This window comes from Rattus norvegicus, chromosome 4, assembly GCF_036323735.1.
Source record: "Rattus norvegicus strain BN/NHsdMcwi chromosome 4, GRCr8, whole genome shotgun sequence".
Lineage (NCBI taxonomy): Eukaryota > Metazoa > Chordata > Mammalia > Rodentia > Muridae > Rattus > Rattus norvegicus.
This window is the reverse complement of record NC_086022.1, coordinates 70,229,463-70,256,624: the sequence shown is the minus strand read 5'-3', so window position 1 is coordinate 70,256,624 and position 27,162 is coordinate 70,229,463. Positions and strand designations below refer to the sequence as shown.

The 27,162-nt window shown below is 40.4% G+C and overlaps 4 protein-coding genes across 24 annotated transcripts in view; 1 reads left to right on the top strand and 3 right to left on the bottom strand.

The window, feature by feature from the left end:
* Positions 1-409: 409 nt before the first annotated feature.
* Tas2r137 (taste receptor, type 2, member 137) lies at positions 410-13,661 on the bottom strand. 2 transcript variants are annotated; one of them, XM_006236362.5, is made up of 2 exons: positions 10,519-13,661; positions 410-8,309 (listed from the first exon to the last, which is right to left on the bottom strand). In XM_006236362.5, exon 2 carries the CDS (start codon positions 5,532-5,534, stop codon positions 4,584-4,586), a length of 951 nt encoding a protein of 316 aa, XP_006236424.1. In that variant the 5' UTR covers positions 5,535-8,309; positions 10,519-13,661; the 3' UTR covers positions 410-4,583. The 2 variants fall into 2 exon arrangements, with proteins under 2 accessions (XP_006236424.1, NP_001020320.1); NM_001025149.1 differs by lacking the exon at positions 10,519-13,661 and having other exon boundaries at positions 4,584-5,534.
* On the bottom strand, positions 1,344-2,258 carry Tas2r108 (taste receptor, type 2, member 108). The gene has a single exon (NM_001024686.1). The coding sequence runs from the start codon at positions 2,256-2,258 to the stop codon at positions 1,344-1,346; it is 915 nt and encodes a 304-aa protein (NP_001019857.1).
* A 139-nt stretch (positions 13,662-13,800) lies between the features above and the next one.
* Positions 13,801-23,885, bottom strand: Ssbp1 (single stranded DNA binding protein 1). 20 transcript variants are annotated; one of them, XM_063286633.1, is made up of 7 exons: positions 23,823-23,884; positions 23,145-23,207; positions 20,530-20,590; positions 18,716-18,856; positions 18,159-18,246; positions 17,036-17,138; positions 13,801-13,943 (listed from the first exon to the last, which is right to left on the bottom strand). In XM_063286633.1, exons 2-7 carry the CDS (start codon positions 23,166-23,168, stop codon positions 13,926-13,928), a joined length of 435 nt encoding a protein of 144 aa, XP_063142703.1. In that variant the 5' UTR covers positions 23,169-23,207; positions 23,823-23,884; the 3' UTR covers positions 13,801-13,925. The 20 variants fall into 20 exon arrangements, with proteins under 20 accessions (XP_063142703.1, XP_063142700.1, XP_038964215.1 ...); XM_063286630.1 differs by having other exon boundaries at positions 17,050-17,138; positions 23,461-23,837; XM_039108287.2 differs by having other exon boundaries at positions 17,050-17,138; positions 23,750-23,837.
* An 8-nt stretch (positions 23,886-23,893) lies between these two features.
* Positions 23,894-27,162, top strand: part of Dennd11 (DENN domain containing 11) — a 68,863-nt gene continuing 65,594 nt past the window's right edge. The window contains exon 1 of the mRNA XM_039107528.2: positions 23,894-24,025. The gene's annotated coding sequence lies outside the window, so the exon portion shown is untranslated. The remainder of the gene's footprint in view (positions 24,026-27,162) is intronic.

Below are 27,162 nucleotides of genomic sequence, written 5' to 3'. Positions count from 1 at the left end.
GTTCTCCTCAAACGCATGGTTCAGAATAGCTGAATATTCTAACCCAGGGGCCAAAGGAAAGAGGAAGAAAAAGGAACTGGAAAGGAAGAGAATGACTAATTCAGACATCCCTAGAAGTTATCTCCGTTTATACTGCATTGGCCATATAGCCCCAACATACAAATTCTGGACAGCTAACAATTTGATTATCCCAAAAAAGAAGAGAAAATGAACCTGAGTGACTAATGAAGGGCTCGCCCCTCACTCACAGTTCTTATGTCACTTAGTGCTTAGATTTCACTTAGTACTTTCAGCATTCCCCTTATCTGCTAATATTAACATTCTAACATGAGAAATACCTCTAGGCGTTATGCCATTAATATTTTCTAACTATCACAGGAAAGATGGTAGAACAGAAAACATCAGGTGATCTGGACATTGTGAAGGTTTATTCATTTTGAGATGTATAAATATTACATAAGCAATTTATTTTAACTATATAATTGTAAATAATCATTGCCCAATTCCCACTTTCAACACACATCATCAGATTGTCCAAAACAGCATTCTTCTAGACAGCTGTGGAATGTAGAAACCAGAGAAATAAGCCCACAAGTCCAGCACTCCCCACCAGTTCAATGCTTCTTGGCCTTTCCCCTGAACTCTGTTTCACAGGGAGCGGCTGCCCTGCTCTGTAAATCTTCACTCACACAGTGTTACTCTCAATATTTGAATAGAACTTGCTTTTGTCCTAGGGTTACCTCTCTAGATATTAGGATAGATTCTTTGAGTTTCTACCATTTTATTTGGATTGTTTACTATCAGTCCTTACCCATGACCTATCAACTCTGACCCTCTCTAGATCAAGCGAAAATTCATCTCTAGGGTTGCTTGGTGGATGCTTGCAAATCAGGATCCTTTATCTGGCATGCCTAAAATACACACTTGCCCTTTATTTTTCTCTGAAACCCTCCTCTTTTCTTCCTGTGCTATCTTGCCACACTTAAGCTAATCTCCTCTCAGTGGCAATTCAGCTACTGGTGATATCTTGTTCAGTTCAGAGCCAATTCTCTAATCCGTGCTAACCAAGTACACCACAATGTAGCTCCCTACACTTCAGCTGCTAGTGAAACAGTATGGTGATTTCCATTGTCTAGGAATATGATAACCATGAAAAATACACAAACACCTCAAACAATTTCTTATGGAATGTGCTTTACTCTAAAATATTAGCCAAGAAGTGCAGTGTTGACCAAAACATAAGCACTCAACCCCAGAGTCAGGATGCCAGATAAAGGGTCACAAAATTAAGCCCTTAGATCACTGGGAAGTTTCTAATGCAGCCGAACCATGAACTGATGCTCTCAGTTACTAACGAAATCCCGCAATTTGTAGAAACAGCAAATCTTCTTTGCTTTAGCTTTCAGTTTGTGATGTGTGATAATAAGGAGGATAGAATGTCCTGGAGGGTAAGCAGCAGTAATGATCATGCAAGCAGCCTGGGCTCTCAGATTCTTCCTCATATAGGAAGGGAAATAGAGCAAGGCAGCGATTGAATATGGAATATAGAGCACGAGGAAACAGATCATCAGCCTCATGGCGCCCACGTGAGCCTCCGTCTGGGGATTCCAAAAGCTGCTCCTGTTTCTCTGCATCTTCTGTACATGTCTTCTCAGGGAATGTATTAGCAAAGAAGCAAAGGTCACATTGAGCAGAAACTGTAAAAGTGAGCTCAGGATCAAAGAAGCCGCTAACGTCAAGATGCCATCACTGACGTCAAATAATGTGTCATTTCTCCCAATTATGTGTTCAGGAAAACGTGATATCTGTGTGAGCACAAAATATAGGAGAGTGGTGAAGGCAGAAATCAGAAGGCAGGCCAGCAGCAGGCTGGTGGTCTTCATAGAGACAGTCCGTTTCAACAGAAGAAACACTGGATGTTGGAAATGAGTGATCTTCACGCAATACAAGCAGTTCAGAAAGGTCACTAGCCAGAGACTGTTGGAGTCCAGAAACTTCCAACACAAGAGAAAAAACGTGGAAAAGTAGACTGACCTTCCAGTGTTTGTAGCAATGTAGACAGTGTTCAGTAGAAACAACCCCAGGGTCAGGAATCTAGTGATGGCCAAGCTGAACAGGATCTTATCTGAAGAGGAGATTTTGTGACTTTTGACCCAAGTCTTAGAAATTATCACTATAATAAATAAATTTGCAACTATTCCTACAAAATTAAAAACAACTGAGGCGGCAAACACAAATGCATACAGTTCCCAGAGCATCTTTCCCCGTTAGCTGCCAATGAAAACAAACTGAAATAAGTAAGCAGGCTCAGGACGCAGCCTGGAAAGAGATCTCCTTTTTATTTTCCAGCGTGGCAAACACTCCATTTCTGCTCTAAGAGGCAGCTGCTTTTACTGAGATGCAAATCGTTCAAGGATTAAATTACTATTTCTTCACTCCTGGTATTATTTTCTTAGAAATGCCTAATTACAAACAAGCTTAATTGAATTGGGAATCTGTTCCTCCAAGAGCAGAAAAACTAGTGGGTGTCATGGCAGGCTCAAAGAACTTCAAACCCAAATCAGAGTGTTCTAGCCTGAGACTATTTCAGTTTCTTGGCAGCTTTACTTAATAGAAATCACAGAATAACAAGATGATTGTGGGAGGTGGAGGGGAAGGGGGACCTGCGAGGGGGAAAGAAGTCGGGATCTGGAGGAGATGTGAGAGAGGTACAGAGGGTCAAGAAGTCGAACAAAAATATGTAGCAGGGGGAGGGGGGATGAGGAACTGGGGATAGCCACTAGAGGGTCCCAGATACCAGGGAAACTAGAGGATCCGAGGGCCCAACAGAAATGACTTTAGACTAAATATGCAAAGAAGGGGGAGAGAGAACCTGTAGAGACCTCCTCCAGCAGATAGGCACAGCCCCGGGTCGAGGGATGGGGACACCCACCCATCTCAAAGTTTTTAACCCAGAAATGTTCCTATCTAAAAGAAGAACAGGGGAAAAAATTGGAACAGAGACTGAAGGGAAAAAATTGGAACAGAGACTGAAGGAAGGGCCAACCAGGGACTGCCCCACCTGAGGATCCTGTCTGCAGACACCAAACCCAACACTGTTGCCGTGATCAAGAGGTGCTTGCCGACAGGAACCTATTTCGGCGTGTCCTGAGGAAGTCTGGCCAGCAACTGACCAATGCAGATGTGGATGCTTGGAGCCAACCATCAGACTGAGCTCAGGGAACCTGGTGAAGGAGCTGGTAGAAGGACCGGAGGAGAGGAGGGGGATTGCAACCCCCTTAGAAGAACAACACAGGCTGGCCTGAGTACCCAGTTCTCCCAGAGTCTAGACCACCAACCAAGGAGTGTACCTAGAGGGATCCAGGTTCCAGATGCATATGTAGCAGAGGCTGGCCTTGCCTGACAGCAATGGGAGGAGAGCCCTTGGTCCAGGGGAGGCTTAATACCCCAATGTAGGGGGATGCTGGAGCAGTGGGGTGGTAGAGTGTGGGTGGGTGAGGGAGCACTTTCATGCAGGCAAAGGGTAGGGAGGAGGGTGGATTGGGATGGGGGGCTGGTGGAGGGGTAACCAGGAAGTGGGATATCATTTGAGATATAAATGAATGGAATGATTAATTTTAAAAATGTAATTAAAAAATAACAGCAGGACAAAAATTTACAAAAAAGAAATCACAGAATATCATGGGGCTCCTCAAGCCTCACTCTTTCCACCTCCCTACCCTCCATGGCCTATCTGAACCAGTCTGTGTATCCTGCAGTTTTTCCAACTGCACTCTGACCATGCCACTGCCACTCATATCCCATCACATATGAGATGGCTTCACTCAAGCTAACCCAGTAAGTTAGCAGAACAATCCCTTCCTTTGAGACATGTTTTCTTGAGTCATGATGAAGGGAGAACAGCAGAGAAAAGGATTTGTGTCATAATCTGTTTAGGGTTCACCTAATAAAAACGCCTGATCTTTCATGTTTCCTTTATAAATCTGGTTCTGTGCTTAGATCATTTGTGGTTACAATATTTCCCTTTAGGCATCAAAGTACTTGGATGTAAAATCCAGGGTAATTATTTAGTCATATTAGAAATCTAGATATTCTTATTGACTTGACAAAGGTATTCAATGACAATAAGTAAATCGATGTCTATTCTTCTCTTTAAATAATATTAATTAAACATCAATATATCTTATTTGGAAAAAAATCACAAAAATTCATCCAAAGACAAAAATGGAAAGTTAACAACTGAAATTCAAATCCACATCTGTAGGGAAAAAAATGCTTTTTCCATCATAAAATGTCAGATAAAACTAATACACAGACTGGTTCTGTTTAAACTAATGGTTATTAAAATACAGTTCCGTGTCTATATAGTGAGTGTTCTTACACTGGCATTTCCCAGAGACTGTTGCACCTGTCCAAATGATTCAATGGAGAGCTAAGAAGCTTTTCACCACCAAGCCAGGTAGGATCAGGAGGAAAGCAAGCAGCATCTCTTCTATTGATGGTATCGATTGATACACTGAAAGTCAGAAAGACTCCATATCTAAACCAGGCTGAAGAGTTCCCCATCCTACAATCTTGGCTGTTTATGAAGCAAAGAACCTCTTAGATCCAGGCTTTGGATGACCACACTCACATGGGAGTATGGCTACAAATGTCTGCTTCAGCTTGTTGTTACCTAAAATAAGAATTAATGAATCACCCACAAGGTATGACATTGTAATTACTACTCCAATTATCCTGGCAATCTTGGTTTCTGGTAGAAAACGACTGGATGACAAAATTACAAAGGAAAGAAAGTAGAATAGGAAGAATAAGAGAAAGGAAAGGATGATCCTCATGGCTCTCCTGTGGGCCTCCGCACTCTGATCTCTGGAGCCAACACTGTATTTCTGCATCTGCTGTGTGTGCTTCCCCAGAGAGAGAAGGAGCAGAAAGTAGGCAATCAGGGAAACGATTAAGGAAGGGATCTTCCACAGATTCCCAAGAACATGCATCAGATTATATTCATGTCTCTTCAATCTGATATATTCAGTCATATTCTGTGTGTCTCTGCTTCCAGTGAGGGCAGAATAGATCTTAAATTCATTCATCAGAGACATGGTGCAGACACAGGATAAGACCAGTGCACCCCACAGCATCCCAACAACCACTCTAGAAGCTCTCCATTTGAGCCAGAGGAATGAGGGGTGGGAGAAAGTGGCTATTTTCAGGCAGTAGAAAACACTGAGACAGGAGATAAGCCAAATACTGAAGTGGTTTGTAAATGTCCAGAAAACATCAATAAGTTGCATCCTTATCCCTGAGTCGTGGGTGTGGTAAGAGAACACTATTATGAGGCTATCAGTAAAGATGATCCACAGCAGAAAGATCCTGAAGAGGGCCAAGCTGGTAATGATGAAGTCAGACAAAGAAATCTTCTTGCTCTTGAACCAATGGCTGCCATTGACTGACACAATGAAACCGTTCACCAGATTTCCAAGAATAAACTCGGTGACAGTCAGAACCAGAAATATCCCTTCAGTGAATCCCAACATATTAGAATTTAGGCCACCCTGATCCTTGTTCTGTTCATGAATCTCATCTCCTTGTTAATTTCAATTTTTTTTTCTGAGATCTACCTCCTCTTGTTACTTTACTGTACCCGTCTCTTCTGCATGGTTTAGTCTGTCTTACAGAACAGCTTTGTGAACCTGCTCTGGTTCACAGAAGGCATAGACTGTCACTTCTATGATCTTAAATTCAGCAGCTCTTTGTTGAGATGCAAATAATGCCCAGTGTCATGGACAAGGAAGATATTTGGGTCACAAAGAATATGGAAGACTGAGACTCAATTTCAAAGGGAGTGTCATTGTGGCTTGAATGCAAAGCATTCCCCTCCATTTCATGTGTTTGAAAACAAAATCGCCAGCTGGTGGCATTGTTTGGGAACATTATGGAAACCTTAGGAGGTAGAACCTGGCAAAAGGAAGTACATTACTGTTACTAGGGATGGGCTTTAAGATTTTATGCTGGCCCCATTTTCTGTTCTTTGCTTCCCACAATGTACAATGGGCTGTCCTGCTGCTTCCTTTGGAACTGTATACCCAAATAAACCTTTTCGTCCTTACAATGCTTTTGTCATGGTATTTTATCACATAACTACAGAAAAGTGCTGGGAATCAACCAGAAGAGAATGGTGACTGGTACCTAAAGGAAGTGTAGAACTACCAGAAAGGTAAGAAGTCTTGTTTCTCTACAAGGACAGACAGAAACAAGGAAATGATAGAATTTGAACACACTGGAAGAAGTTTATGAGCATCAAGTTCAATGTCACTGGTCTTAAAATCAGTTCCTTTATTAAAAATTCCATAACCTCAACTCCTGAAAATATAATTTTGAATTTTGCAAATAGAAGTCAATAGCCAAAGATTATTTTTTGCTTAAAGTATATTCAATTTTTCTCCCCATCACCAAGTGAGTAACAAAATTTTCTGGCATCATGGGTTGAATAAACTGCTACATACCATTTGTCTCCACATAAGCATAATCAATTTCTGGACTCTATTATAGGTCACTACTTTGCTTTGTATCCACATCAATAGTAAACTTTCTCATGGTAAACACACACCCTCACTGCCTTAACCAGCAGAGCACATCCCCTAGTTCATTCTCCAAGAACCCACTTGTATTTGCTTGTCAAAGCATCTCAAAATCAGTCTGTTACATCTCCTCAAAGGATTTCTAGAAAATTATTTAAATTTTTCCATCTATAACAATGATGGCAATGTTTCCAATAAACATGATGAACTGGTGTTTTTAATGTTTCAATAAAGTTTCATAAAGCTTTTCAGAGATCATTCATTAGACTTTTGTATTCTAATATTCTTAATGACATCTTTTCAAAATCAACTTTTGGTATTTAGAACTTGACACAAGTATTGCTTAATTTCCTGAAACTCATCCATATTTACTTTCAAAGCAATCAGAACATTGTGAATTACTTTCTCTTCATAATCTTAACATTCTTATAACAGTACTTGCTAGTCTTAGTGCTAATATGTTCAGTGTTCATCTTTCTATTTGAAAGGAAAATTTAATGTTTAACACTCGCTTTGGGTATATAACATTCATAAACCACAATAACAAGATTGATACACCAATAAAAAACCCTTTGTTCAGGTTTGTAAGTTAATCTGTACAGGGAAGACTTGGTCCTTGAAACAGGCAATTTGTATCCCTTCTCCAAGTAGAGCCCTGGAGGTTATCTTGGAAGCATGGGCATAACTGAGAGCACATAGCTTTTGTGGTTTCTGGAGACAACAGGCCAATAAAAGCTGCTTCCCATGGTAAAAAAGAAAAATATAAACCTTTGTTCTGTGGTTTGCCTGCATTTTAGCTCCTATTTTTAAAATGTTAAACTGGGTTGTTTTCTTCCTGCCAATGCTATGGGTTGTATTATGTCCCTGCCCTCTAAATCCATAGTTCTTAGACTCCATGTAACATACCACACAGAAAAGTACGTGATGATGAGCTTTTTAAGGAAGAGGCTAAGGTTAGTTGAGATCAATAGGGCTCTGCTACTGCAAGTATATAAGATAAAGGCCAAATGAGTAGAGCAAGACAGCAGCCATGAAGATTCTTTTGCAGAATAGATCATAGGGATTCAGCCTTCCAGCTTCTGAAGTAAAAGAAAATGTCTGCTCTCCAAACTACCAATCTGTATTTTGTTCTGGTTGCCTGAGCAGGTTAATAGCCCTACCTACCTTAAAAAAAACAAAAACAAAAAACAAAAACAAAAACTTATTTATACTTAGAAAAGCCTCCCAACTCAGTTTTCTAATCTGCCATCTCTAAGAGAAATATAAAGACAATTCTCAGCCTACCTACTTCCTTAGGAGAGCTAAGGTTCCTCACTAGGGATCCTAAGGAAATTTTAGTACTTAAGAAATACTCCCCATCGAGGGAAAAAAAAAGCTTGTTTAATCTGACTGCTAAGGTTTTGTGTATTTTTCATGGTCCAACTACTTCCACATGTTTATAATAGTCTGAATCGAAAATAATGTGGGATCAGTGATAAGCCTTTCTTACTACAATTTACAGTCAAAGAATATCCAAAACCAAAAAGCAGAGATTTGACAATATACGGACATAAGGTGGATACGTGTGAAACTGTAAGAAAGATCTAACTGTACACAAACACAAGAGGTTTGTTTGATCTCCCAAAGAATCAGCGGTGGCCTGTCTGGGTGTGCTCTGGCGGCTCTACGTCATCACAGGCTCAGCGTCTTCCATCCTCCACCCTGAAGACTACTCCGTGTTCTGGATGGCACCTAGAGGTTCAGCCAACATGTTTCCATCACAGAAAAGAGAAAAGGTCAAGGGATGAGTCCAGAGAAATACAAGGGCATGTTTCCAAACAGCTCATCTAAGAACTCTCCTACAAGCTTCACCAAATGACTTCTGCACATAACCTTTTGTCAATCCATAACCACAAAGAACAGGACTGCGGTATGAGTTGTACCTGTTATTTCAAACAAATACAAGTTCTGTGAATATATAAATAATGGATAATAGGTAGTATATTAATCATGTTTATGCTTTACATTCTAAGTAGCTTTGAATTCTCAGAGCCATGTGGACCCAGAAAAGAACCCGTCTTCCCAGGGTTAATGTCTACGTTCTTAGCTTGGCTAACTATAGACTTCCCATAGACGCTCACCTCTGACTCTTTTTTTTTTTTTTTTTTTTTTAATATTTACTTTTTTTTTTTTTTTTTCCGGAGCTGGGGACCAAACCCAGGGCCTTGCGCGTGCTAGGCAAGCGCTTTACCACTGAGCTAAATCCCCAACCTGACGCTCACCTCTGAAGTCTGCTCCCACAGCCAGAAATGGAACATCACTGCCTACTACCCATCTGACAGGAGGAAGCTCCAAACACCTGGCTGCTTTTTCTCTTACAGCTACTTACTGTGCCAGGAGTAAATGTCAGGAAGAAGCTGTATGTTTTTCTTGACTTTTTCACGTGTGTTTATGTGTGACGTACCCATGCTAGTACACATATACCCATGTATACTCAAGGAGAGCCCAAGGTCCACATTAGTTTCTCTATTGTTCTCTACCTTAATTTTTGAAATAAAGTCTCTCACTGAACCTAGAGTTAATCAATTGGCTAGCAAGGCCCCAAAATCCTCCTGTCTATGCCTAAGACTGAAATTACATGCATGTACAAGTGTACTGGGTTTTTTTTTAATTGGTTCTGGCCATCTGAACAGCAAGCACTTTACCCCCTGAGCTATCCCCACCCCTTTCCTTGGATAGTTGTAAGCTACAGCAAACACAGGATCTGACTGAAAACTAGAGTCCAGTATGTGCTGAGTCCACCTGAATTCCAAATGCCTCTCAAGTCATTCCTTATCTGCATCCTAACAACACTTCTAAGTACTCTGCTGGTGTTTCTTTACTGCTCCTAAAGCTGTCCCAGTTCTTACCCATCACTCCACTTTTGTCGTGCTCTCTCTAAAGAACATCTTTAACATACTTGTTTTCAAGCCTTTAGAAGATCCACGTGGCTGAAGTTCTCCGAGTTTCCAAAGTCCTCTAAAGTCTAGCCCAGACCTACTTTCTTGTCTTCTACTGTTCAAAAGCATCTGTACTTGCTATTTCCTCTGGTAACAATGGCTTATGTGCTACCTCTCTTGAACTACTCTCAATCAAACCACAGTTAAGTACACCATCTTCTGCTTTCCTTCCTTGTTGGCCCTCACAGTGAGTTCCTTTAACACATGGGTTTTGTTAAAGGGCCTAGGTATGTATTGCTACATTGTTAAAGGGCCTAGGTATGTTTGCTACATTGTATACAGCAGGTGCCCCACTACCTGAAGTGTAAAATCCCAATTGTAGGTAGACAAGAAAGATTAAATCAACCATACCATACCACCAATGTGGAATAAGTGTCAGTTATTCACTGAGGTTAGTAACAATAAAGTCAAACAATAAACCACCCTACCGTTAATACACCCACAAGTCCCACATGAGACTTCCTAAGTAGTTGAATAACAAGCCTTATTTAAAATGGCTACAATAGTAGCCAAGATGTTCTGTACAGTTTTCAGTTATAATTGTAAGTCACAAATATTGTAATATTTAGAGTTTTTCAAAGTAAGCCTATGAGGTAGGTATAACTATTCTTGTTTTACTCAAGAAAAAGGAACCACTGAGGGCAGAGAAAATTAAGTAACTTACACTCAGCTGGTAAGCGAATCTGAGTGGTTTTATTGCAGAGCCTTACCTTTGACAATTATCACTACAGACCGCCCTTGTGTTTTTCCTTTTAAAACAATACACAAGGCAGAGAAAGTTGATATGGATTCTTATAGCAAAATAAGACCCTGTAGTCTAAAACATGGCAGCAAGCAAATAATTGAAATTTTTTTAAAAATCAAAAAAAAAAAATCATGCTTCAATAACCACAGAAGTTACCGACTATTATACTATATGGAGCTGAGGGGACAAAGAGGAAAACTGAGATATGAGAACAAACCTCAATTCCACTGGTGCCAGGCAGTGAACCTCAAGAATTCCCGAGCAGTCCTGACAATTTCAGTTCTTGGTAGGTCAACAGAGAAAACAGCGGACACACTGAAATTACTCTGACCTGTAAGGAGACACTTGCCTGACGCGAGCAAAGCTGGATTGTCAGGACACGCCAGTAGAGGGACTGTGGCTTGTTTTCCTACAGGATCACCAAGAGAGAACAAGAGGCCGAGTATTCCCTTCACTTGTGAGTCTTCCCTAACTGAAACCTAGTATTTATTTCTAGTATTCTAGGACGCATACGCTCTACGTGACGTTCCAATACAACAGTGGGTGGCTGGGCTGCAGCAGGCCACTGGAGTATGAATGTCGATGGAAGAAAGCTAAAAGTTCACATACCTGAGTTCAACGTCCTACTGTATGGCTTGGACACTGCTTTAACTTTTCTGTTTCTGAATTTCATATTTCACTGTCTTCTTGGAAAACATGAGACAATAATAAAATGTGTTTACCACAGTATCTGACTCATCCAATGGAGTAAGAAGGCTCAGTCTTTACCACCATTGTGGTCACTGTCTCAGTTGTTTCCCTGTAACTTACTAACCTGAGAACACTCTTCCTTTGCTAATAATCTGTCTTGCTGTTACCCCCACTAGTCTTCACAGCATATAATGCAAATCCTGAAAGAAAGTAAGAAAAATGATCCGGCTCTCATTTCCATGCCAGTATTTCCATGCCAATGAATGACGAACACGGCACAATGTGCGAGGCCGAGCTAAGTAGGTGCAAAGGGATAATCTGAGCAGAGGAGAAACTAATTTTAAGAATTAAATGGTCTCTTTAGGAACAAGGGAAAATTTCTTAATGATTTTCTTACTCAGCTATTAAGCTTAGCTTATATTACCTGATGAGCAACAATAACCAATCTCCCTGAACAGCCTCAGAAGCAATGTGTTTGGTGTTTGGGGTTGTATGAGTTAACCATCCAGTCAGAACTGTACTGGAAGTAAACACTGGGTCTCATACTGGCCCCTCTTTAAAATGCAGCCTTCAGTGACATGCACATGCTATTAACCGGTGAGTGAAGACAAAGTACACAAGCATAAGGTGCATAAGGCACATGACTTGGGGTATGTACATGTACGGAAGGCTTTCCTCATCACTCAGTATATGAAGGAGCACTGGCCACAGGAGGAGCAGGAGTAATGCTCTGTGGTTCAACAAAGAGCTCCCCCATCTTAAGATACATACTCTGCTGTTAAAAGCACGCATGAGAAGTATAAAGTAAGGATCTACACACATTACCCCTATAGACAACCATAGCATTTGCCACTTCTCCTTCAGCCTTTTGGAGCATATATACCCTCCTTACTTTTGAGAAATAATTTTTAAAAAATTGGATACCACCACACATACTGTTTGACATGTTTTCTCCTACTTTTCTATGTAGTCATCTTTCCACTTAATATGGAATAAAAACCCACAACAAACTTGCAGGGCAGTTTTCTGCAAATTTAAGTCCCAATATAACCATATAAAAAATAGAAGTTGTAAGACGGCAACCTTGAATCACAAATCCCGACAGTCTCTTAGTGCTGTAAGTTTCTACAGTCTGTGTGCCAGGTCACGCTTGGCAGCAGCGAAGTGTCTCAGATGGGGCTGCACAGGATTAGGCTCCAGCAAATCTGACTGGCGTGGAATCAGCTGAAGTCCCAAGGAAGACAGAAGAGCAAGCCTGAGTCAAGTGCTGCTGCCCCCACCTCTCAGCCCTTCAGAGACAGGGAGGGCAGGCAGTCTTCAGCTCCTAGAGACGATCCTGCAGGATGCACTGTTCTACTTCTGCAGCCTACACTCTGGATTGGTTTGGCTTCCGGTTGGTTCTTGTTCATGAGATTTTTCCACTTCCACCTGGTTTAAATTTCACTCAGGAATACATATAACCTTTCACAATGTTTAGGATTTTAAAAGCTGCTTTGCTGAGAAAAAGACCTGAGAGCTGCTCAAAACAGAACACTGTTCTACCAGATTCAACATAAAACCACAGAAAGGTCTAGTATGTTGACCAATGATCCGAGTGGCAGAAAAAGTAGGCAGATAGGGAGGACAGCAACTTCTCTGTTCCGGGGAAAGGATGGGGTAAAGCTAAGGAACTACTCCTTCCTTCAAACAAACTTCACTGTCAGTATAAAGGCTGTTCATGTATGCAGGACACATTAGAAAGCAAGAGTCCATAGCACCGAGCATGGATTCTGAACTTCTTAGAGTGCAACATAACCTAAATTCTCAAGGCAAAGAACAAATACATAGGCTGGGCTGGGGAGCAGGGGCTGGGAGAGTATGGAACAGACAGACAGGAATTTCAAACACTAAACAAAGCAACAGACTTCTCGAAAGCTGTAAGATGACTATAGATGGCTGGTACAACAGTTAGAACAAAAAAAAAAGATATAAAAAACTGAGTTTATATACTCTTTATTGGTAAATTACTAATAAATTCACAATAAAATTAAATAAATATACCCAAACTCTCTAGGGAAGCAAAATCAAAGGTATTTAAAGACCCTTGAAATGGGTATAGCTCAATGGGAGGGCCTGCCTAGCATGACCATAGGTTTGATTCCCAGCACCACAAAAAGATCTTCATTTCCGCCCTTAAGAGTATGGAATAAACTCTGAAATGGAAAGTAGTACAGAAAGGACTTGAGTACCAGGAGAGGAACTATATCATCTGTAGTTAAGCTTCATTCAGGCCCTTAGTGCTGTTACGGTTTCAAAGACATGACAGCAAAACTGCCAAGAAGTGTGATACAAAGCTGGATTAATTCTAAAACAGTCTGGACGAGAGGCTAACCAGTGCTCAGCAGTCCCTTCGATTCGGGATCACTTCCTGTCAGCACTTACTGAGTGGCTCGTCCATGCCAACACCAGTAAGGGTGCGGGTACACCAAGCAGAGTCGGAACTGACTCCCAAGCTACAGAGGTAGGTGAGAACATCAGTGTTTACAACCGTGACAGACAGACTCCTGACACAGGCTCTAAAGTAACCAGTGGTGAAACACCACAGGACAAGTCTGAAGCAGAAAAGGGCTTTCCAAATGTATGCCCTGGCCTCACACACAAGGTAGAGCCTGAGAATTCATTACTTCACCCTTTCTATAGAGAAACCACTTCTAAAACAAATAAGCAATTGGTAAGTACCATAAATGACAGGCTTAACACACACACACACACACACACACACACACACACACACAAAAGATATGACAATCGGGAAAAATATTATCACTCATTTTATATAAAAATTTTAATTTTTGTCTTTAAACTATAGACTGTACATGATTTGCAAAGGAGACTGTACCAAACAATGATCAACGAAGAATCATCCGTTCTATGGCTTTTCTCTTGCCTGGTCACTCAGAAATATAATGTTATCTAGAAAGAGACCAAAGTGTCAGTGTCAGAATGCTGTCTTCATTTCACTGAAAACTTCCCTCCAACATAGACACCCTTTAGTGATAGTAAAGATTCAAAATAAGTAACTTTTGTTGTGTTCATGCGAGGTACACAAGAGGTAATCAATCAATCAATCAATCAATCCAACAGAAGAGGCTGCAAACGCTTGTTCAACAATTCAGACTTCACTACAGGATGAGACCCTTAAGTTCTCCCCAGCAACAACTTTGTTACATACGGCAAAGTGCAAGAGCCAGCTTACAACTGAGCAAATGCAGGAAACAGATTCGTTTTAGAGTCCAAGACTGAACCTCATACACTGGCTGGGTGGTGGTGGTGCACACCTTTAACCCCAGCACTCAGCAGGCAGGGGCAGCTGGACTCTAAGTTCAAGGTCAGCCTGATCTACAGAGCGAATTCTAAGATAAGCAGGGCTATGCAGAGAAACCCTGCCAAAAAAAAAAAAAAAAGGAAAGGAATAGAGAGCGGAGGGAGGGAGGGATGGAGGGAGGGAGGGACGGAGGGAGGGAGGGAAGGAAGGAGAAAAAGAAAAAATTGAATTTCATATACTGATTTTTGGAAAAAGTTGTAAGTATTACAAAGCAAGCATTTTTAATCCAAAAATGAAGTGGACATTGCTCTGATTATTTCAAAGAAAATTAGCTAAAAATAACCAAAGATAAAGAGGTTAAGTAGCATTTCTTGGATAACTCCAAAAACTGTATATTGTTCAGGAGTAATGGTCCTGTAATGAAGTCCGAATTGTTGGGCAAACAGCTGCAGCCTGATGTGTTTATATATGTATGTCCTTATTTATTGCCTCTGTTTGTGTACGTCTTACACACACAACTAAAGTTATCTACTATAAAAGGATCTAAAAGACAGTTAACAGTAACAGGATTAGAATGGAGTCACTGTAAAAAGCCAAGAGCGCCATCTACTGGTTTGTTTTTGCTTTAAAGGTCAGATTTGACCCTTAAGTGAAAAATTAATATAGAGATAAGAGATAAATGGAAGGAGTCAATAATAATAATAATAATAATAATAATAATAATAATAATAATAATAAATAATAATGAATTAAAACAAATAAACAATAAGAACCACACAAAATAATTTAGGATGCTAAATATATTTTTAAATCACTATATTTGCTAGTGTTTGCAACATGAGAAAGAGATCTTGCTTTTTAACTTATGCTGATATACAATAAGCAAAAGCAGTTATATGTAATCAAAAAAAATCAAATAGTTTCTTCAAACATCACTGAATGCTATTCATGTTTTCTGTGAACTATAACTATATAGTCAACTGACCAGACCGATAACAACTACGATAAGAAAAAGGAAAACTGCAAACAATGTGAAATGTTTCTCTATCTACCTCAGTTTGTTAACAACTCAACAGTTCAAGTAACACAGCGGTCTACATACCTGCCTTACAGTGGAACACAATGGAGATTAAAAATGTCTACATTGGTTTTCAAAGTCAATATATTTTCTAAAAAAACTATTAGGAAAATAAGTGATTATTGCTTTAAAAACATAATTTACCAATATGAACAGTGATTAAGACATAGAAGAAATCAGAGAAAGGACTGGAAGAGCTTGAAGGGGCTCGAGACCCCATATGTACAACAATGCCAAGCAACCAGGGCTTCCAGGGACTAAGCCACTACCTAAAGACTATACATGGACTGACCCTGGACTCTGACCTCATAGGTAGCAATGAATATCCTAGTAAGAGCACCAGTGGAAGGGGAAGCCCTTGGTCCTGCTAAGACTGAACCCCCAGTGAACTAGACTGTGGGGGGAGGGCGGCAATGGGGGAGGATGGGGAGGGGAACACCGGTAAGAAAGGGGAGGGGGAGGGGTTAGAGGGATGTTGGCCCGTAAACCGGGAAAGGGAATAACACTCGAAATGTAAATAAGAAATACTCAAGGTTAAAAAAAAAAAAAAAAAAAAAAGACATAACCATTGGAACAAGGGGAAAGAAAAGGATTTTTTAAAAGCATACAGATAAGAAAACTGGGAATCCAAGGAAGAGTGAGCACAATGACATCCTTTTTATACAGAAATGCCATAATAATCTCAACATTGGGTAAAATAACCGTGTTACAACACAACTTTTTCTTTCAGTGATACAAGCTAACATTTATGGATAAAATAGAAAATGTCACTTCCAACTGATCCTGGAAGAGAAAAAAGCAGCCGATTAGTGCTAAGTGGTGAGCACACGAGTGGCCAAGCCGCCATTCTCTCTACTCAGACGCTTCAGACAACAGAGCACTGTTATAGCACATCTCACTAAGATTTTTCACTCCTATCTACAAAACATGTTTCTAGGTGTTTAATAACAAAAACAAAATAAGCAAATTAAGGCTTATAAATTTTAGCAACTTCTTCAAGAAGTAATAAAATATGTCTATCTCATTAAAAGATGTATTTAGTAACATTTTAATTTTCATGATACTATTAAAATCTGTTAAGCAGTACTTTTAAAAAAATGGTATCAAATTGGTAAGCTATCTATATTTCATTAATCTATATATAATTTCATACAAAAAAGCATTTCTTCAGGTTAAGTTACAGATATATAAACAGCTGTATTGTTTCCAAAATTCTTCTAAAACTTTAGAGGTTTGAACTCTATCATATTGTTTTACGTCTATGCAGTCCATGTTGTTTTGTTTAAAGACCTAAGTTTTTAAATTTCAAATGAAGGTCGTTGCACGTTCAGTTTCAAACTCCTAACATCACCCTTCTGCAGCTGCCTTGGAATATGTGCTTGTACAGTGTTTAAAGACACTGAGAGTAAATGCTTCCAGTTACATCTGTACTGCAGGAGCAAGTTGCTATTATACTCTATGCAGAGTTCCTCCTGAACTAAACATGTGAGTACAATTTTAGAGGAATAAATAAATGTGGACAGTGTTAGCAAACAGTAAAATGAAAAGTATCAAAGTCCTCTGGGGAGTTTCCTGTAGCGTTGCCATCAGGGGTACTTAGAGCCCCCGGGAAAGTGGCCTATATTATGCCAAGCCTTTTAATGAACAAGAAACGCTGCGTACCACGGGCTTCTTACCAGCTATGATTGTTGTTGCTTGCCGCCTCACATTGTTTTTATCCATGTATTCACCATAGTCCACTTTGCCTTCCACAAATATACGAGCCCTGATATAAGAAATGCACAGTCTTCAGTCTGTGGATCTACTCCTGCCTTTCGGGGTGTCAGGGCATGGGAAGCAATACAAGTTGAAACAACTGCACGCTGCTAAACACTTCTTCAATTTCAAAATTAAAGAGAACTGAAACACAATGCACATCCAGTTAAGAAGGACCGTGTTACCCAGATGGCAGTACCTTCTCATAATCCAACACACAGGAGCTAAAGGCAGAGAAATGAAGTTTTAGGCACCCTGACTCAAATTTAAAACTTTACATAAAGTACAGGAGATGTAATTCAGTGATATAGCACGCACCTAGCATATACAAAGCACTGGGTTCAATCTCTAGTCTGTGTCTGTCTGTCTGTCAGTTGGTCTGTCTGTCTGTTTCTCTCTCTCTCTCTCTCTCACGCACTGAAATGTTGACCTGTTCCTTCAAATATCCTGTGTTTATGTATCTTCACATATCCATACGTTCATGAAGAAAAGGTGTGCAATTACTGCAAAGAAACTGAAATTCTAGTCACTGCTAAAATTATTTCTCATAAAATATTTTAGTTCCACAAGTCTATTTCTAAGCATAAAAAGTATATCCATAAAAACACTCTTTTGTTACGCTACTCATTCACAAAAGACACTTCTAATAGATAATCAACCTAAGCATTACAAATGGAAATTACCAGCTCTAAAAAAAATTATCAAATTTAAAATAACTATCGTAAAAACTACCATAATAACTTAGTATATCAGACATCAAATAGTCCAGACATGACGTCTACGATCCCTGGTCACAGGGACACAGGACATCCTACAGACAAATGCTGTCAATGCTTTGCAAAAGGCATCTGCAGCTCTAGCATCAGTAGCTTTGCATTACCTTGCCTCATTTATTTGTTTGCCCTAACTTGTCAGCAGGCTAAACCAGAGACTTTCCATGAATAACGTCAGCACTTAAGGAAAAAGCAGACAAGAGAACACTAGTTACTCTTTTGGCCATTCAATCCAGAAGATACTTTCTCTAACTTACCCCTTTTTCACATACTGATAAGCCACATCTCTGAGGCCTGGCCGAAACACTGATATTCTGTGCCATGTTGTCTTTTGACTGACGTCACCTAAACCACCAGATACAGGAAACAGGGTTACAGATGCCAACAACACAGAACATGTCTCAGGAAAACAAGTTTACAATTCCTTAAACAAAAAAAGGGGGAGGGGGGGAGGGAAAAAGAAGGGGGAGGGGGAAGGGGAAAGGGGAGGAAGAGGAAGGAGAAAAAGGAGAAGAGAAGAGAGAAGAAGAAGAGAGAAGAGAAAGAGAGAAGAAGAGAGAATAGAGAAGAGGAAGAAGTGGAGGAGGAGGAAGAAAAGGAAGAGGAAGAAGAGGAAGAAAAGGAGTAGGAAGAGGAGGAGGAGGAAGAGGAAGAGGAGCAGGAAGAGGAAGAGGAGGAGGAAGAGGAGGAAGAAGAGGAGGAGGAGAACTAATGAAGCCAGACTATCTGTAGGTTAACAGTTTTAGTATTAGGTAAGCAATAATAACTAATGTCTACTTACTGTTGATAAATAACTAGAGCTTCTTACACTCACCCATTTGGTATGCTTCATTGTCCCCTGATCGCCACATCTCATTTGTTGCTAGAGAAAATATCGTGACTGGGTTTTTTCCCTCCACCTGTCTCATGACAGGGTCCTGACCTACTCGCCCAAGTAACTGAACACGATTCAAAGCTGAAATATAAAGCAGAGATGAAATGAGACTGAGAAGCAGCTGATGACTATGTTTATGCATCCTAAAAACTTGGTTCTCTACACTTCAACATCCAGTGGGACAGTATTTGGAGGTGATCCCTGTGTAGGTAATTAGGTTTACATGAGGTTATGAGGGTAAAGCCTCCATGATGGAATTAGTGCCTTATAAGGAAAGAAGAGACCAACCACCCCACTACTGCCATATAAAGACAAACTAATGCCAGCCAGTGAGTGATGCCTGACAGGTAACCCAACCAGGCTGAAAGACTGGGCTTAGCCTTCGAGACCAGAGATGTAAGAAATAACCATTTCTGTTGCCTAATTCTATTCATTCTAATGTGCAGGATAGTTATACAGGAGAAACCCATACCTGAAACTGACAGAAATACCCAGAGAATGAACAACTACAAACACTGCTTCAACATTAATCTCTACTTTATGAAAAACTCAAGGTATAGAAGATCAACAAATTAAGTTTAAAAGGAAAATAAAGGAAGTCTTGAGGGGAGAAAGGACTCACAAGAAAGCGGTGAGCAAAATGCAGCCCCACAGGACAAACTTTAAGCTCTTTATCTTGAGCTAAAAGAGCAAATCTTAGATTTAAGAAAATATTACAAAAAAAGTATTTGTGTGGCAGTCTCCTTTGTACCCTTTACAGCACGGTCTTGAAGAACTGAGTCAGAGAGTGGAGCAGGAGGGAGTGATAGCCACACTATAACTCTATTTATACAAGGTTTTCACAGCTAGAGGCACAAGGGTAAAATAAACCAAATGTAGGATGGGTTGCCTAGCTGTAAAAGTGTCTTTTATTTGTCTGAAGTATCTTCGTCTCCAAGGCTTACTTACTGCCTTAATATGTTAACCTAAGCCTAGTCTGGAAGCTTCTAGCCTCTGCACAATCTAATCTAGGCCTAGAATGTTTTCAGTCTCCGAGACTTGCTGCTGAATAAGCTCACCCTTTTCTTGTTCCTTCTAAACTCTGGCTGGCTGGTAAACTCAGCTGTTCTGGCTCAAACTCCTCTCCAAGCTGACTGATTCAATCTGGCTTCTCTCCTGGCCTCTGACTGAACTGCTCTGGTTGGCCTCACACTAACTTTAGCAATATGCTCTAATATTCTGGCTCCTTCTCATCCTCTGGCTCGTTCTGTCCTCACCTGTGTCTAGCCTGTTTTCTCTCTGCAGCCTGTCCCTCTATAACCATCCCAGTAAAACTGCTTCCTTCCTCTTTCTCTGCATTGCCCTTGAGGTAGCTTCCTTTCCCTCCATGTTCTCATGAGATTTGGGCTATTCTGTCAAATCTTTCTGATTCACTTTGTCTGCCAGTCAATTAGACATCACTTTCAAACATAGGTGCTTCCTTCTACAAACTAATTTTACCTTCATTGTTTGAGATTAAGGGTATATACTAAAAGCATGTTTGTATTACAGCCAGAGAGATTAAAAGGTACGTGTTAAGGCTGAGCCACATTGCAACTAGAAACAATTTTGTTGTTTTGTTTTGTTTTTCAGTAAATAACACAATCTCGATGTTCACAGTATGATCAAATATCCTGCAACACATGGCTAAACATAGTCCACTAGTTCTATGGTACTTTGAGAGTATTAGCACACTATTATAAATAACATTGTAAACTTAGAAATCTGTTACTTACATCGTTCAAGAACCAAACTGCTGGCTACTTCAGACTCCTGTCTTACAAACTGACGAAATACCTAAAAAAGAACAAACAAATAACACAGCTTTAAACTTTTTAGAAAAGAGAAATACCAATAGAAAACCTACTCATATTTATTCACCACTTAATCAACAGTTCCTGTAAGTTCCAGGAAAGGATGGCAAAGGAGAACGGAGTAGAAAGGAGAAGAGAAAGAAACCAGTGCCTCCTAATGAATGTAGTTATAAATCAACTGAGTAAACAGAAAAAGCAATCATCCTGTTACAATATTTAGCATACTGTGCATTAAGCATCATTCTAAACTGTAGTGAATAAGAAACAGGTTAAATAACAACAAATACCCATTACATTTGCTGTGTATCTTTTTCACATCGGAACAGGCTCTGTGGATAAAAACTGACAAGGACTATAATACATTTTTCCCTGAATGGTTGCTCAAAATTTATAAGGAATAGAGATCTCAAATGATTGGCCTAGAATGTTTCATTTAAAAATGAGCAAAGATGATAAATAAACTGATTTCTTGAGGCTGCTGCAAAAGGTCAACAGCTTCTATAGTGAGCTGGTGCAGTGGAAAGCTTCATTCCTTCAGGAAGTCAAAGAAAAGCAGAGCAAATAATATGGTTCAAAGGTATGGCTATTAAGTCATAATTAGCGAAAAGAATGCAGCAGCACTTAATACACTAAGCGAATTATACCTACTACCATTTAATCCTTAACTAATTGTATATACAAAGTCAAATTATCCCTACCATGGATCCATGGGAAATTAAAGCCCAGAGAGTGTACCACTTTTCCAGTAAACTAGGAATTAAGTGGTGACTTATGACTTAAAACTCTGGGTGACACCAAAGCTGTTTTTCCAACTTGCCCTCTGCTGTCTTAGAGGCATTCTGTTCTATGGTTACCGTCCAGATAAGAAGAGTTCAGAGAGTTCAGAGAGCTAGACATGTTCTCAGAAAGAAACGTTTCCCAAGTGGCAGCACTGTTAATGTAACAGGCAGGGAACCACCTGGGGAAGAAAGGGATTGGGAGGCCAAAGAATTCTTTTAGAACAAGCAACAGAAAGAAAACAACTTTATTCAGGAGACTTGAGGAAGCAGCTGACAGTTAAGAGGCACTTCAGGCTTCAGGCAGTGGAGGAAGGTGATGCTGCCTGTTTTGAAGTTCTCTGTTCGTGAGTTAGAATTAGAACTTCTCACTCACTCACTTTGAAGGCAGTTCTGTGGAATGTAATTCCTACCACGTAGAAGGGTTATCTCAGTTGGTTGTTGCTCAGCCCTGTGAGGGCTGCTGTGTACGTAATTTCCAGTTATGCAATTTCTCCATGCAAATGAGGGCAGAGGCAGGCTCCAACTCTGAGGTGTCAGATGACCACAGTATGATTCCTAGACCTAGCTTTTTAAAAATTCCAGTGGAGACCTGTTTCCTTCCCTGGTCTTTTAATACTGGTCTTCTCACTCCATGCCGCTCAAATGAACACCTTTTCCTGGAGTGATCTTATACTATCACTGAGGATAGATATAAGAATAAGATGTTATGCACAACACAGCGTCAAACTGCTAATCAGTTTCTATGTCATAATCATAGAAAGTAGTGTGATTCAGAAGAGCCAGAGCTCATTAAATGTTACCAACTAACAACATGCCTCATCTTAGGAACACATACACAGATCATAACCTAGTAGAAAAGAATAGGGAAAGGATTCTTGAATTTTAATACTCTCAAAATGCAAACTTCATGCTTGGTTTCAAAGATACCATAGTATAACTTTTCAATTTAAAAAAGCTCAGAGTATGTGTAGATTAAAGCAGGGAGCTATAGATAGATCAACTTGAGAATAAGATGGGGAAGATAACAGACTTTTATAATGAATGTGGCTCATTAATCTTAACAGGAGAAGGATCATAGAGAGAATTTACAAGACTTGGTACCCACATGCCACAGTGAGGAAAAATGCTAAGCGAGGCCTGCTGAAGGCTGGCCAGAGTAGAGGACACCAGACTGGACTGCAGAATGGTAATGGATTTGTGGAGAGAAGTGAGCTCTGCTGTCTGGATAGCAAGATGGGAGTGGGGAGAAGAAGGGCCAGAAGGTCAGAAAAGGAACCAGAGCCATCTGGGAAAATGATGGAAGAAGCCAAGGGTGGTGGTGCAAGCCTGAAATGCCAGCAGTGTGAAAGCAGAGGCAGGAAGATCATAGTTTTTGTTCATCTCAGGTTAACAGTGAGTCTCAAGATAGCCTCAACTAGAGGAGTTGACGTCTCAAAAACAAAACAAAACCAAAACACCTTCAATAATTAAATGCATACTCTGTTCTAAGCACAGGTAACAAACACTTATTAAGTTAATGATTTGTACTACATATGTGAATACAATTTAAAATCATTTTGATTCAGTAAATATTATGAGCGTCACAAAAAAATAATCCATCCTGAATCTTCCCCATCAAATAAATACATATAACATGATGGTTAGGCCTAAGATACTTGTGCATATGTATGCAAAATTGGAAAAACAACAACAAAACAAAACATGGCTACAGACTATGAAAACACGGTTGAGCGTTCACTAATGCAGAAAAGTGACTACCTGTAACACAGGTCTTCGAAACATGGCTTCGGTTTTTCTTATAACCTAATCTTTAGGCTTTTCCTAAAGGAAAGAAAGGAAAAAGTGATAAATCAAAAACTACAGTATACATCAAGAACACACGTGTTCACTAATCCTAAATCCTAAGTGCACCCAACTTCATGTGCACCCAATTTGCAACCACATCTTTGCACATGTGGGGATTTCCTCTTTTCTTTTAAAAACAAAAACAGAACGAGACAAAAGAAACTCTGTTGTCTCAACCAACTGCTTTGTTCAATAACCAGCAGAAGAGGGGAAAAAAACCTGTTCTCACTTCCAATCCATTGTCTGCTAAAATTGCTTGACAAAATAAGTTCTCCAGACAATTTTTCTAATTTGTTCTGTTATTCTAAACCCCTAAAACTGTCTCTACAAACAGTAAGGGCATAATAAATACTGCTACGAAAGGACTCAAATCTGTGCCTTCGTTCCCGTTAGCGCTGAGTAAGCCCGGCTTCCCAGCCTTGCCGCGGGGATAAGCGGGTACTTTTCCTCTAAAGTGGCGATCGCAGGCTGCACAGGGAACAGCGGGGACACTGAGACTCCAGCAAGGAGCCGCACACCTGCTCCCCAGGCCCGCACGCGCTCGTGCACTACGGACTCACAACTTTGTCTCAACCTTCTCTCCTCCCTCACCTGACGCGCAAGCCCAGACTGCCAGCGGCTCGCTTCCGGCGCACAGAGCCGGCAAAGCTCGCGATAGGCAAGGAAAAACAGGAAGTCAACAATGTGCGCCGTTGAAATGCTGCCGGCTGATGTCACGGGAAACACGACTCCCTCAACTTAGAAGTGCCAGGACTTCTTTCCAGGCAGAAGTGGGTGGATCAACGATGCCACCTGTAGGTAAATAGTTTTGGGGTTGTTTGGTTGGTTGTTGGTTTTTTTGTTTGTTTGTTTGTTTGTTTGGTTTGTTTTGTTTTTTTCCCCCTGTTCTCCACCCTCAGTCCGGTAGTGGCATTGCAATGGCTTATCAAACTCTGCCCCAGAACCATATTCCCCGCCCTGAGTTGAAATTATTTGATGATATTCCCAGCCTAGGAGAGGGAGCAAGGTAGGTGATATAAAACATATTTGAACTCCTGGAGAAACTAAAACCGACGCAAGTCTCCTAATGCAGTAAGACTGGAGAACTAAGGGTTGTTAAAACTTCAGTGATCTAGATGTGTTAATATGTTAAGTCAAAATTATTTCAAGAAATACATGAGGAGCAAAATATTGAACATTTTTATTAAGTTCAGGCCCCTAACTGTGCCTAAGGCACAAGGCAAATAGGTCCTTGTGTATTTTTATGTACTTTTTCCCTAAAACATTAAAAGTTGATGAAATTTCAAAACATTTTAAAGAAGTATTAAAAGTCAAAACATTAGGGGTTGGGGATTTAGCTCAGTGGTAGAGCGCTTGCCTAGCATGCGCAAGGCCCTGGGTTCGGTTCCCAGCTCCGAAAAAAAGAAAAAAGTCAAAACATTGCTTTATTTAAAAGTGTAGTTAAGATTTTACTTATGAGCTTTAATAGAAAGAAACCGATCAGTATTTTTAGATTTTTTCTTTTCATTTTTGTGTTTCAATTTCACATCTCTGGCAATTATTCTAGGAGGAGCTTTTTTTAAGAGAGAGAGAGAGAGAGAGAGAGAGAGAGAGAGAGAGAGAGAGAGACTGTCTCACTGTTTATCCCTGGCTGGCCTGAAACATGAATCTCATTGTGTAGATCAGACCAGGCTAGTCTCTAACTCACAGAGATCTCCTTGCCTCTACCTGCCTAGTGCAGGGATTAAAGGCATGTGCCACCACATCCAGCACCCAGCGACAGTCTTAAGCAATTTCAGTTAAGCTTACTGATCTTGTCTTTGGTATTAATAGTGTTCATAGTAAAATTTTTTGGTTTTAACATTTCCAAAATACTGCCTTGAAACATCTTTTGACTGCTGGATTTCTTTTACTCCTTTAAACCCTGCATTGTTTACCCTAATCCTGGCACTAGTGGAGTAACACATGTGTGAGTCCTAAGGATTAAAGAATCTAAGGCAGCTAGATGTGGTGAGGCTCCATATGCCCAATTTTTGTCAGTGTCCTGTGTTAGAAGGAAGGGAACTCCAAACCATTCAAACACACACACTGCCTCCCTCCTCAGCTCCATTCTTTCTATTTTAAGAAAAAAAAATCTGAATTATTTAACATGATTTTCAACTGACATTTTAACGAGCTCTGAAGTCCGGCTCACTGGTGATAAGTTTATAGATGTTTACATCCCTGTATTTTCACCTTTACAAACTTGATGTCCTGGAATAATGAGACACTGCATTGGAGCCCTGACTGCTAGTGATAATAAAACACCCCACCTACTACATTACTTCAATGGTTTTCTCTTTACAAGGCTACTTCTGCTTTGTAGACAAGGCAAAGGTAAAACAAAGTTGCACCTTTTCCTCCAGCGAGAAATCCCCCACCCACCCGCCTTGCAAGCTTTGTTTGAATGCTCCCTGACTTGAACTTTGGAATAAATCTTAACTCTTTTTCCAGGTCACTTACATCTGTTCACCCGTGTATATCCAGTTCCTTTCTTCCCTGTCCCATTAATGCCACCTTTCTTCTCTGTGGAGAATGCAGAGAAGATTGGTTAAAGAAAAATATAGACATTTCCCTGAAACTTGAGAGCTCCCAGCCCTAACATTTTTATAAAGAACATCTGAATAGGGAATCTTGGCTGAGTGCTGTTTTCCCCTCAAAAAGGAATTGACATGTTCTCCTTCCTTAGCTGGTTGTCTGGAAGAAGTTGCAAGTCCCACTCCTTCACTTTTTTCCCTTTTAACAAAGAAAATGGTATTGTAATGTATATATATATTTGTACAGCGTCGGGGAGAAACTGTAACTGAGATAATTCTTCTGGTAATGTTCCTTAGTGAGACAGGCACTTACTTCAACCTTGCTGTCAGTATCTCAGAATCTGAAATACACCCCATCCACACTAAAGTGCTCTCAAGGAGTCACCCTCCTCTCTTTTTGCATATTGTAATATAAAATGTCCACGAAGGTGTGTCATCCCCATTGATGATGCACTCCCTGAGTACAAAGAACTTGTTGTGAGTATAGTTTACAGTATACCTTAAAACAAGCACATGTTTCTCAAGGCTTCTAGCTTCACAGCGGAACACAAAAACATGAGTGGAAATATTATCCCATGCATATTCAAATTCAAATAAGCCAAAATGTTGAGGAACCAAAAAAATTTTAACTGGGGGGGAAAAGGGCTCAAAAGTTTTGTTAGAGACACTAGAATATGCTCCAAGGCCATTATAGGGACCCAGAACCCTTTCCATAGACGGGGGGGGGGGGGGGGGGGGGGGGAGAACCGGCCTATGGTGGTTTGAATGAGAATGGCCTCCATAGACTACTGGGGAGGGGATCTGTTTGGGAAGAATTAGAAGGACTCAGAGATGTGGCTTCTTTGAAGTAGGTGTGATTTTCTTAGAGGAAGTGTGTGGCTGGGAATGGGCTTTTAGGTTTCAACCCCTATACCAGGTCTAGTGTCTGCCTGTCCGCTGCTTTCAGGTCAGGATGTAAAGCTCTAAGCTACTGCTCCAGAGCCATGCCTGTCTGCTTCCCACCACGATGATAATGGCCTAGCCTCCAAAACTATAAGCAAGGCCTTAAATGCTTTTATAAAAAAATTAGAGTTGCCTTGGCCATGCTGTCTTCTCCCAGCAACACAATAGAAACTAAGGCAGGACAGGAAAGAGAGTGGGAGGAGGAGGAGGAGGAGAGAGATTGGTTTGATCAAGTACTTCATCTCTGGACACAGAGCCTTCCCAGTGAAGAGTGATGACAGGCTGTGGCACTGGAGCTGGCTCAACTTGAATTCCAAAATAGCAGTAGACTAGAGATTTTAACCTTTCCAAAATGACTAAAGGAGAAGCATATTACTATCTGTACCCAGGAGTGCAGAGTACTGTGTTACCTTTGGCAAGGTGTGTGTATGTGT